General features: G+C 42.4%; 1 protein-coding gene across 2 annotated transcripts in view; it reads right to left on the reverse strand.

Moving 5' to 3' along the window:
* Nucleotides 1-10,339, reverse strand: part of Cmc1 (C-X9-C motif containing 1) — a 75,221-nt gene extending 64,882 nt beyond the window's left edge. The window contains exon 1 of one of the 2 annotated variants that reach the window (XM_057766491.1): nucleotides 10,217-10,339. Coding sequence is in view for 1 of the 2 variants with exons in the window: in XM_057766493.1 (XP_057622476.1) it covers nucleotides 10,217-10,235 (19 nt within the window). In the remaining variant the exon portion in view is untranslated. The remainder of the gene's footprint in view (nucleotides 1-10,216) is intronic. The other variant, XM_057766493.1, reaches the window with a different exon arrangement.
* Nucleotides 10,340-13,084: the final 2,745 nt, after the last annotated feature.

Below are 13,084 nucleotides of genomic sequence, written 5' to 3' on the forward strand. Positions count from 1 at the left end.
CTCTTTTCTCTCTAAATCTTGTGATGGTTTTAGGTAACTAAGGAACTATTTTTGTGAATCAAATCCTGGACAACAGACATAACTGTATATACTGAACTAACTGCACTAGAAATCAACCTTTGTTATGAACTCTGGTTCTCAAATTCCCATCAAATACATTATGTTTAAAAGGCTGCAAAAATTTCTTCCCACCATTCTTCTAAACATTCCCAAACTAGTCTGGACTTGCATGGGCATCACTTCAAGTTTCCAAACTCGGAATGTCAAATCAGAAAGTGGTGGTGACCCACACCTGCTCTCCACAAGCACAGCTCTCATCCTCATCCTAGAAGCTTCTTACAGCAGACAGAGACCGCTACGGAGAATGGCAACAGAAAATGCAGAGAACACACAACCACGGGCTGTCCAACTCAACCTGACACATTAGACAAGATCCCTAGACAGAAGCCCCAGGGAGCATGAAGGAAGGGGGCAGGACTGTCAGGGCCCAGGACCAAGACAGGTCAGAAATGTGGCTGACTGCACAAGACATGCAAAGGTCACACAGGCTAACATGCAAACATGGAGGGAAACTTCACAAAGCACTACTCCTAGGTAAAGAGCGACAGGCAAGTCGATGGATTCCGAGAGAGGGAGAATCCATTTTTTCCAAGGATGAGTCCCTGACTGGTTACACAATTGTTAGTGGTGAACCCTAACACATGTACATATTAGCAGCGCTCCTGGATCCAGTGGGGCTGTTATGGGCTGTGGGGTGTGCATGTAACAATAGTAACTATAGAAGGAGGGGTTGTAAATTCTAGAGTGATATGGGAGACTCTAGAGTTGGAGAAAGGAGATGAAGGGGGTGGCACAGTATACTCATGAATGAAATTCTCAAAAATAAATTTTAATTTTAAAAAATGTAAGACAGTTTTGAATGCATAAATTCTCCTAAAAATGTTTTCATTTGATGGTATACAAACCATCATACCAATTAATTATACTCAAACAAAATTAGAAACTTATACTCAATAAGTTTCAATACTACAAACAAAAATTAGAAACTTATCTCCTGGTGTAAGTATTGTGTGCCTGTCTTTTATATCTGTATAAGACCCTACAAAAACTATCAAATTTATAGTTCGCTACAATATAGCTATATAAATTTATCCTAAGACAAGAATCAGGATAACAGCACTGGGGAAAATTTCCAGAGCTCCAGCTTCTCAGCATTCTATCATCACCTCAAAGCCAATTCTCACCTTTTCCATTGGCTGCATTTGTTAGCTCGGGTTTTGTTTGGAGGTTCACATGCAATACGGCAGTATAAGACTGTAAGGCTACTGACAACAGCATTTGCTATAACCCACAAGGTAACAGCAAAGTAAATCAGAATACTGCAGAATCTTTCTAGGAAAGAATATGGCACATGAAGGGCCAGGTCTGTCTTTTCAGTAAAGAAAATATTTAACTAACAGATTTTACTTTTTTTTTTATTTCATATGATTGAGTGTTTTGCTTATATGTGTGTGTGTATGTTTATTTATTTATATATATATATATGCATGTATGTATGTGTACTACAGATATGCCTGATGCATACAAAGTCCAGAATAACCATTAGATTCACAGGAACTGACGTTATAGACAGCTATGAACCATCATGTGAGCACGGGAAACTGAACCAGGGACCTCTGTAATGGTGGTAAGTGTTCTTAACTGCTGAGCTATATCTCCAGTCCCCTAACTTAGTATTAAGAATAATACCACCTTTAAAATAATAACAACAATAAATAACAACAAATAAACCTTACAAGTTACTCTTACTTGCATCTGAAGACATTTCCATGCCACTGTTTATTCTAGAGAAAAACCAACGAAATGCCTGTAATAATCAGCTAAGTGTTTAATGAGACAACACTGTCTATCTGTGGGTCCCTCCTGTACTAGTAGCTCCTAAGGAACTCTAAGACAAAGGCCCTGGCAGGTGGGCTCAGTATGGCACAGAAGCACAGCTCTCAGTTGGTATCTCTGCACCAAGTGCAGACCAGTTCCCTCTACCCTTAAAATATGGATGCCCAAGATCTTCTTGCCAGACTGCTCAAACTCTTGTACAAAAAAAGTGCAAAGTGAGGAAAGGCTTAACTCTGGGAAAATCAAGACAGCTAAGCACCAGCGGTCCTTACACCATCTTGCTTTCAAGCCACTTGAGCTGACAACACAAAGGGACTTTAACAGAAGGGGAGATTTTCCTCCTCAATTAAATTTCGGTCTGCCTTGAGTCGCAAGAGCAGATGAGGCTACAGTCTGCACAGCATCCCTCCGTATGTATCACATCTTGAAGTGGAGGCTCACATGGGTGAGACTCATGAAGTGGCAATATCAAGGTCATGAGATCCAGTACGCAGTCTTCCATGACACCATCACACATGTGGAGCAGGTGCCTACTTAAGGAACTCTGGCAAGTGAGGTTAAGTTTGCATCTACAATTACAAAGAAGCCTGCAAACAATCCTTGGACAAGAAGGTTTCATAAGCATCTTGGGAGCAGGCAAAACTGAAAACTTCACACTTCTAGGTTTGCTTTTTCCTTTTTTTTTTTTTTCTTTTTAAGTCAGAAAGTTAAATAGAATTCTGATCCTATGGAAGAAGCATTTCAAAACTTAAAAGAATAGCAAGAGAAGCAATCTGTCAATTAACTGAAAAACAGAGGAAACAGAAAGCATTCAAAGAGATGAAATAGGAAAGGCTAGGTTACCAACAAATCTGCTTAAAGCTCAAGCTTCTACTCAATATGGAAACCACATCAGTGAGATAGTTGTGTTTGTCTCTGCTCAGCTTCTGGGTCAAATACTGCCGTCTCCCACAACACTTCATCTGAATGTTCGTCCTCAGGCTTCCGTGCCACTTGCTGCCTCATTCACCTTTCTGTCCATGCCCCAGGAGCACCTATTTCTTGGACCTAGTACTCTGCAGACTGCCAGGTGTGGACCTGTCTTTTCTCAGCATTGCTTTAACAACAATGAACCTAAATGTATACCTGAGCAGGAAACTGACTTGTGTAGTGATCATACCTAATCCTGAAATGAGCTGTAAACCTCACCAAAACCAAGAACCCTTAAAGGAATTCACAAGTTTCGTTGACTTCAACTTTAAGACCATCTTTTCATACAAGCCTAATTTCTCATTGGTTTCAAGTAAAAATGACACCAAGTTATAGGGAACGAAAGTAAATACTTGATAAAGGAATAATACTTGCCTGTGACCTGCTTAGCAATATTCTGCCCAAATGACTTGCTTTTTCTCACAAACACGTCTGGGAAAAAGCAGAATATCCTCAACTCTGAATGCTTCTCAATGTCTTTGCCCATATCTCCACTGTTTCCTTTTTTAAACTTCAGAATTTTTCATAAAATTCCTGTAAAGAATGTGTCCCACTCTGTAATGGGGTAGGAAATGACTGAGAGGTGATGTGCTTACTTCACAGGGCCAGCTTCTGTTCAAATCACATCTTTCTTGGTGTGGCTTTCAGATCTAGACTCAAGCATAACCAGCCCATGATAAAACTTATCTTTTCTTTTTGTTTTTGTTTTTTTTTGTGTGTGTGTGTGTGTGTAAGGGAAGCACATAGCATTCCCAGATAATCACCTACTATCTATATCATATTTACCTCTAATTAAACTGGCTAAGATTTAAGTTTACTTCAGAGCCAGAACTTTCCAAAATGATGGTATTAAAATTAACATATTAAAAGAATCCTGAAACAAATTTTAAATGTTTCAAAAATATCCTGGAAAATGGTAAGCGTGCCAGAAAGAAATTATCAAAGCTGACATGGGGGTTTACTCAAGATCCTTTTTTTTAAATATAAAAATCTTCACAAATTTTTTAATTATCCTGGCACATGGGACCATGCCAGTCTCTGTGTACTTCCAATTGATGTGTGTGCTGTCAATCACCGTAGGCCTGTCTTTAAGATGCCAGAGCTAACCACCAGGCTTCCATGCCTGTCTCCATCTCCTTGCCCTCTGCTCACGCTCTCAGCCATCTGTTGGGAATTTCCATGTCCCATCAACACGTCAATTCCAACTTAACTTTGATCCTTCATTTACCACCATCCTGTAAGTCATATTACCCTACTCCCCCACCTCGAAGAAAGCTTATGTTAACACAGTTTGCAAGACACAATAATTATTGGGGGGAGGGAGTGTAAGGGTAGTTTCACAAGTGTCCTGCCACACACACAGAAGCAGGCATGAAGAGACACAAAGAAAGGCAGTCTTGTGACATTATCCAGCAACACACTGATAAAAATCAAATGCCAGCTCAATTTTCTGCCTTTACTTTCTCTTATTTTTCACTATCAAGATTAAATTATTTAAATCTAACTCAGCACTTCTGCATCTTAGGGTCCTTCTTGACCACAAACCCAAAAGGCATTCCTGGTTCCTTTAGCTAAGGCGAATGTCAAACATTCTATATTACACTGTGTCTTCTCTCTCCAGGTGAGCAGCTACACAGAACGAATCCTGCTCTTTACTCTCCCGAGGGTGACTATGTCTGCAGAGAGTGCAGACAGTACCTTAGATTAAATGTGACCGTCAGGTAGAGTTTGCTTTTCAAAAGATACAGAGCCCTACCCTCCCACCATGTGAAGATACATAAGCAACTATCTGCAAGGTGGAAGATCCTTACCAATATCGACATCAACTGGCACCTCGGATCTCCCAGCCTCCAGAAAGAGAAGCTAATATATTATGTCCACTGTTGAAGCTATCCACCTACTCTAAGTCACCCAGTCTATGATATTTTGTTATGCTAGGGTGAGCCAACTAAGGAAGATTTTTTTTTTACTCTAAGTTCTTGTCCTGGTTGTACCTAAAACCACCAGAGAAGGCTTTGCAAAGCTCTGATGCTTGGCCTCCAACAGTTATTTCAAAAGTGCAGAAGTATTCAAAACTCCCCAAATTATGCTAACATGCAGCTAATTACCAATGACGGCACGCGTTATGTTCACTGACGCTATGCACTCTCTAGCTGTTCTAACAACCCTCTAACTCACAGCCAGCATACAACAGATAAGCAATGAAACCACTTAACAAATAATATATAAGAAAATTTCATAATTCAACAGTCATGGATATTTACTGTTATAAATACTTACTAGGCACCACATCACAGATTGTATACAGATAAGCTTTCTTATCTGCAGCAAAACATTCGAAAATCTACATTCTCAATTAACTGTGCTTAATTTGATCTGTAAAAACTCCCAGTAACAGTTCATTATCAGCAAAAAACAAAAACAAAAAAAAAAAAACAAGAAACAACAACAACAAAAACACAACACCACACCACTTCTATTCAAACTTTCCCAGCAATCTTACTCTTTTAATACAATGATCTAATACGGCCCTTTAGGCTAAAATTTAATTTCATATCAATGTTCTTATCCATAAGTATTGGCAAGTATTTCTCATTTTTGACATCTACAAATATATATTTCCACAAATATGCCATTAAATAATAGTACTAATTTAGTTTAATGAAAAATAACATGGGTTTTTTTTTTTTAAATTTCTGTGCTAAGTCAAGAACCCCTTGCAATTTATGATCAATATTCAGAATCATAAACATTTAAGGCCTGAAAGCACGTTAGTAAATACCTGGTGTAACTTCTCTCATCCTGGAACCTATGATGCCACCTACAGCTGATGCCACAGTGCCCCACCTAACGAATTCGGTGATGAGTCCATGACCCAGCACAAGGCAGGTGCCTTCTTGATGGACAATCTCCTACTGCCGTGGCCTATCCTGTCATAAATGAGAAACAACTGCTCTTTACCACACAGGCAAATCTTCGGGCTCTCTAAGTCAAGCTTCCCTATCACATCTATAGATTTCATAGATATTATTTCTAAAAAAAAAAAAAAAATGCTGGACTTAGAATGAGAAACACCATACACAGCCTATATTACTTTTAATATGATTTTTTTGAAGAGGGAGGACAATCAGGCAAACTTCTTATGAAACTTTTAAAGAAATAATTTAAGACTAGATTAAACAGGACCCTGTCTCCAAAAAAGGGGATGGACAATAAAATGAAAATTTCCCAGTCAGTGACTAACACTTCACATAACTAATCACATAATGCTCGGAGGGGCGGGGGGAGAGATTCTTCAGATATGTTTAAAAAATCTAACTTAGGGGCTGGAGAGATGGCTCAGAGGTTAAGAGCATTGCCTGCTCTTCCAGAGGTCCTGAGTTCAATTCCCAGCAACCACATGGTGGCTCACAACCATCTGTAATGGGGTCTTATGCCCTCTTCTGGCCTGCAGGCATGCACACAGACAGAATATTGTACATAATAAATAAATAAATAATATAAAAAATCTAACAATAGAAAGTGAAATTCCCAGTAAATGCAAGTGGCATACTAAGGACAAGCACCTCCAGCGCTATCTATCCACTAGAGAAGTAAGAACGGGCGCAAACCTCGCGCTATCTATCCACTAGAGAAGTAAGAACGGGCGCAAACCTCGCGCTATCTATCCACTAGAGAAGTAAGAACGGGCGCAAACCTCGCGCTTCAGGAGCTGTCACCGCAACCTTCCTCCAAGAGAAACTTTACAAACCTGCCCACGGAACGTCGGCAAGTTCCTCCCCTCTCTTTCCACCCAAGCCCTAGCAGTGTTACACAGTGTTACACAGTTCTCCACTTACAGGGTCCTGGAAGAAAATACCAATGCAAGGACAGGCACAGAAAGACACAGACAGACAGACAGACAGACGCACACTGTCCCATCCTAAGAAAGTAAGAGTGAAGAAGGACTCTGCACTGAGTGAGAGGGAGCATCCCTGGCCTTACGAGAAAGGAGGTAAGATGGGAAAACGAGAAGGGCAGAAGGCAGGACCACTCCAAGGTGATACAGAGAACAAAAATACAAACTTATGGAATCCAAGTGCCTGAGGTTGTCATCTGGGAACACAGTAATAGCAGAAATTTTTCCTGAAATACCAAAATAAGCAAAGATATAAGGAGGGGATTTTCTTGAAACTTTCAATTACTGTGTATCTCCTACTTTGTGAGGGGCTGGAGCGAACTTCTAAAACTCCTGTCAAGTAGAAACAGAAATAATTTCTGAAATGACAGCCCCAAAGAGAACCTGGTGTAAATTAAAGTTCTTACCTATGGCTGTAACCTATAAAACTATGTATCTAGTCTTTCAAATATTTTTGGACCAATTTTTACATCTTCACTATATACTGGTTCTTTCACTAATTAATGAATTGAGGAAAATCTTTAACACATATCCATTTTTTACGTGAGTCACAGTTTTACTTTTTAAAAAACTATTTAACAAGCAAGAATTTCCAATCACTAAATTTGACTAGATTTTTGTCTAAAATATACAATGTTTATAGAAAGCATTATGAGTTTGCAAAGAACTGTAAACTGAAATAAGATATAGTTAAATAGTTAAACCCTAGTATAGGAGAATGAGCTGTTCTGCAAACTCTTGTAATATTATTGAGGTGAAAGGTTCCATTTATGACTGAAGGCTGGGAGGAGAATTTCCTGTAAGAACAGGAACAAGAGTAGGGGAAAAAGCTGAGTGCTGAGTCAGTAAACAGGGGGCACGCAGAACACCCCTTTTCCTCTACTGTGTTTACACGATGGAACTGCCTAAGAAATACTTAAATGTCAGCGCATCTGGGAGTGCAGCTCGGGCAGGCAGAAGAACACAATCAAAAGCTCAGTCTCGCTCACAGCCTCTTTACTTGGTATTTTGTCCTTTCTCCTCTTTCCCACAAATTACAGCAGAAAATGGATGATAAACCCGTGTGGTGAAGAGGTGGAAACGAAACAACACCCAAGAATAAGGATGCAGTCTGCATCTCGCTGTTGGAGTCAAAATTTGAGAAAGACCAAAAGGAAAAAATAGCTGAGAACATTTTATCGCCCTGGAACTCAAGGCCCTCAGCAGCCAGATGTGCACCTCAGACCTACTTTCCCAGCGCTTCCCTTCTGGCTCACTCACCTCTGCACTCTGGCCCTCTACGCACTCAAATGTGCTTTCAAGCATTGGCTACTCTGAATGCCCATCGCAGTCCCTCCCCAATTGTTTTTTCATGGCAGCTTCTTCTCATCCTTGACATTTTAAATCAAATGCACTTCTCCATAAAGCTCCTAACTCAGCAAGAGTAGCTCTCTCCTTGCAATCGACTTTCTTCATGATGTCTGCCACAATCTTAGATGATCTACTGCGTGGGGCCCTTGCTTGTCCTATGTTGCTGTTTCCTTGGTTACAGAGCAATACATGGTGTATACTGGGCCCTATACGTTTATTTAACCAAAAAGCACTAAAATGGAGGCCTGGTTGATAACCTAAGCTGGGAAGGAAATCCCATAGTTTCTAAAGAAACTTGGCTCTACCAGTCAACAGCTATGTAACCTTGAGCACACAAGTTCTGAAATGATGAAGCGTAACTAAGCGGTAAGAAACTGGTGACGGCAAACATGACATCCTCTCGCTTTGTTTCTTTGTTGTTCGGTTTTTTTGAGACAGGGTTTCTCTGTGTAACAGCCCTGGCTGTCCTGGAATTTGCTTTGTAGACCAGGCTGGCCGTGAATTCACAGAGATCTGCCTGCCTCTGCCTCCCGAGAGCTGGGATTAAAGGTGTGCGCCATCACCACCCAGCTACAAACTTCTATCTCAAAAAAATATTTACATTAGGATTCAGGATAACAGCAAAATTAGTTTTGAAGTAGCAATGAAAATAATTCCAAGGTTGGGGGTCATTACAACATGAGGAACTGTATGGCAGGGTCACACCATTAGGGAGGTTGAGAACCAATGCTTTGACCTAAATCTCCTTGTTCTCATCTTTATTAGACTATTTGCAAGGTCGTGAAATACCAAAATTGTGCGGACTTTACCTGAACTTCCCTTGCCCAGGCCTCATTACACGACCTCCTGCCTCTAAATCAAGGTCATCAGTCTACAGCTAAGTATGACACAGCGTGTTCTACAACATATATCACTGCTCACAGTGTTGCTTCAAAGCCTGTGTCTGCTGCTCACCGCTTCACAGCCCAGTCCCATTACTTAGCCTCAAACTGATATGGCCGTGTGGTGTTCCACAACTGCTTTATGCTCCAAATAATAGTACTGCCTGAGTTTACCACGGCCTGTGCTCGGACACGTGATACATGCAGACACACTTACAGACTGTGGTCTACTGCGTTACATGGAAAATAAGCAGGGTGCTGTGATAACTGTATAAGGTTTGCTTTAGACAGCCAGGAGTTCTATGAGAAACTGTCATTTGAATCCAACTCCGAGGGCCAGGAGGAAGCCAGTGTGTCACGAGCTAGGGAGAGTGTATAGCACAAACTTAACCTCTCAATGCCTGTTTCCTACTCTGCGAAAACAAGAGACAAAGGAACCAACATGCAAATACTATTTGGGGACAACCGAATACAGCTAGCTTGATAATCAAGTGTCGAGCTCTCTGTGTGCAGCACCCAGTTTTCCGCCTAGTTGAGTGTCACGTGACCTTCCACCACAGGATCTCCAAAGGTTTGCCAGCCTCTAACTTACCGATGCCTTGAGTTTTTTCTACCCATAAAATAAACAAACTAACCCTTTACCCTTCCCTTCTACTTCCTCACCATTTCACTAATCTTCATGTGCTGGGAGTGAGCTCTGTAAGATTTCCTGAGCACCTTAATTCTATTGTTAACCCAAGTGGAACCATGCAAGTTAAAACGACACGGAAGATGTCTGAAGAGCCTTTCCAAGAAAAGGACTTCAGCCGGTCATTCGGTCATGGTACCTTTGTGACACTGGGCTACAAGGGTGAACTTGGGAGCAGAAGGCATAAAACTCCCGGAAACAAAATATCAAACTGCACCAGCATGGAACCTGACTTCTTTCTGGGACAACAGTGTCTGCACCCGATACTGTTTAAAACGAACCTGTGCCCCAACCGAAGTCAAAAAAATAAAAAAATAAAAAAAAATAATAACAGACGCTGAAGAGCTAATGGAAATGGTCGCAACGAACCCAACGCCCCTCACTGAGCACCAAGAGCCCCAGCGAGCGGCAGATGGGTGGCTGCCACCGAAGGAGGAAACCCAGCAGCCGGGCCCAGGGAGGCGCTAATCGCGGAAGCCGAGCATCCTCAGAGCACCTTGGCCCAGGCCCTCACAACCACGCCGACCCCAGTACCTGCGGGGTCCAGCGCCATCTCGGAGGGCGGAGAAGAAGCCGGCCACTCGCGGGCTCGGGAGCCGGGAGGGGAGGAGCCTGAGGTGGACTGCGCGCGCAGGCGCCCGCCCGCTTCCCGCAGGAGCCGAGTGGGAGCGTGCCCGCCTCCGTGAGGCCAGGCCACGCCCCCTTTCCCTGCTCCTACTTCCGTTGAGCTTTGCGCCTGCGCCTGACTGTTCTCTGGGGACTTGCTCTAGAAGGGGCTGGTTTCTCCGGGAACGGCCCGGGAGGGGACGTGGTTACGCATGCGCCCCCAAGAGGCGGCCTCGATTGTCCACCGCTTACCTTTTCTATAGTATTAGGTGGGATTTGAGGCGTGGGCCTCTTCTCTCAAAGGCTCTTAATGTCCCGGTCATTCAGTCGTAATGTAAGTCCGTCTGTCCATGTCAGGGTTCAGCCTCAGTCTTGAGAGCCAGAGGAAAAGTAATTTAAAAGCCTCTGCCTGCCGGAGTCCTGCTCAGAAGAGCTCTGTCTTGTGCACACTCCCGGCACCTAGAGTCCAGTTTTAGTGACAGCATGGGTCTTTACCGTCCTGGAAAGCTGTCATTTGTTGCTGACATATTGAGAAGGAACAGTTCCCAAAAGCCTCCTCGACAGAAGTAACTTTCTGGGTGACCCTTGGGCCTGTTTCTGCTCGCTGACCGACCCTCAGTTCTGAGTCTTCCTCAGATCTCCACGTAATGAATGAGCTCGCTGGAGTCTCCAAAGGGTAAGGCCAGGGACAGATGTTTGGAGCAGCTGCCTCTTCCCTGCAAGGGATGTGGGGCTTTCAAAATGATCCCCTCCCCACCTACCTGCGGTCCCCCTTCCCTGCTGCTGCGTCCGCCTGGTCGGTTGGCAGAAAAGATGCCACGGTTGAACAGGCCTGGAAAAGTGGGTCTCCGCTCAGCAGGGCTCCCGTTTAAGGGCCTGTTTGGATACACCGGCCCTCGTTACAGCTGCAGGCTGAGGTGCCAAGGTGGAGAATTAAACCTTCACTCAGCCAGGCAGGAAATCGGTTCCTGTGCTTGAACGTTTTATAAATGTGCTTAGGAACACACATGAAATCTGTTACGGGTGCTCTTTTTATTTTTCTGGGAGTGAAGGATTTAGAAAAACCAACATTTTGTTGTTTCCGCTGTTGTTGGTTGGGACAGTCTGGCTTGAAGCCCAAGCTGACCTTGCTGGATGCGTAGCAGAGAGCCTGAATCTTTGAGAATAGACTGAGTTATTAAAAAAAAAAAAAAAAAAAAAAAAAAAAAAAAACAGCTCAGGCACCCATATTCAGGTAATCAAACCATGTATGCAAAAGCATAACTCAGTAAGGGGTGTACGTTTGGTCCGATTCAGTCAGGCAGAACTGTATGTATCCTCGCTTGAATCTTGTACCAGGCCTGTTGGCTTTGTGACTTGAAAATAAGTTCTAAGGATTTTCGGTACTTCAGTTTCTTTTTCAAGATCATTTTTAGGAAGACACAAAACAGGACACATTCGAGAGACATTAAGGCACTGACTACTTGTATACTTTTTTGCCATAACTGTGGCTTGAAACATTACTGTTTTCTACTTAACTCATCTCTCAGAATAAACAATTGATGTTTCCTTTAGTCTTATCACAGACAATGTTTTGGAAAATCTTGATTTTTCTGTGTTTCCTAAAATTGACTACTAAACATTTTATACCATGAAAAGCATAGCAATACACCTCAGTGGCTGGGGCTTATATGTCTTCCATTCTTATAGTCAATGGAATTAATGCTTTGGGGGGAAAGAGTCTTTACAACACAAACCATTCTTAAGAGTTAAGGCCTAGGAAATGAGATGGCAATTCAAAACAGAAGAAAAGTTCTAAGTTAGCACATTACGACAGATAATCTCTTATACAGTACAATAGGAGTATAAAGAGTAAGAAAAACACATCATCCTGGACATTGAAACTGCATCTTACACAACCATGAACCCTAACTGAAATAATGGCTGGCACCTAATATTTCCACAGTAACCTCTCAGAAGGGCTGGAGTACCATGGTGTTTGAGAACCATGGAAGATCAGTTAAAATTATGTCTGGCTTAAAAGGGAGTGGCCCCGGTAACAAAGGAGGGAAGTCATCTTTGTATCATTGTTGTACTAAAGCTGCAACAAAAGAATCAGAGATTTGAACCATTCTTGAAGGGCATCTGGCACACAGGAGAGCTTGGTGGCTGTGCAGATTGACTGCTGTCAACTTGATACATACCTAGACATATCTGAGGAGAGAGAATAGTAATTTAATAAAAATGCTTTCATAAGATTGCCCATAGGCAAATGTATAGGGCATTTACTTGATTAATGTGGGAGGCTTAGCCCCTGGGTGTAATCAGAGGTTTGTCTCCCTCCCACCAGTTCCCAAATAACCACTCAGAGGCTTAATATTACTTATAAATGTTTTGCCTATGGCTCAGGCTTATTATTATCTAGTACTTACATTTAAATTAACCCATTTTTATGGATCTATGTATTGCCACGTGGACGTGGCATTACCTCATTTTCTACGTAAGTCTTGCTTCCTCAGATTCTGCCCTTCTCCTGTATCTCTGCTTGGATTTCTCACCTGACTCTATCCTGCCTTGCCATAGGCCAAAACAGTTTTATTTATCAACCAATGAGAACAACACATACTCACTATATGCAGGATCCCACAGCACCTGGGGGCAATGTCCTGGGTGGTGTAATAAAGCAGGCTGAGCAAACCGTGCAGAATTGAGCCAGTAAGCAGTGTTCCTTCACGCTTCTGGTTCAGTCTTTGCCTCTGGGTTCCTTGCGCTGTCTTCTCTCGGTGATGGAGAATGGCCTAAGTGTTATAAGATAAA

The sequence above is a fragment of the Chionomys nivalis genome, chromosome 4 (assembly GCF_950005125.1).
Source record: "Chionomys nivalis chromosome 4, mChiNiv1.1, whole genome shotgun sequence".
NCBI lineage: Eukaryota > Metazoa > Chordata > Mammalia > Rodentia > Cricetidae > Chionomys > Chionomys nivalis.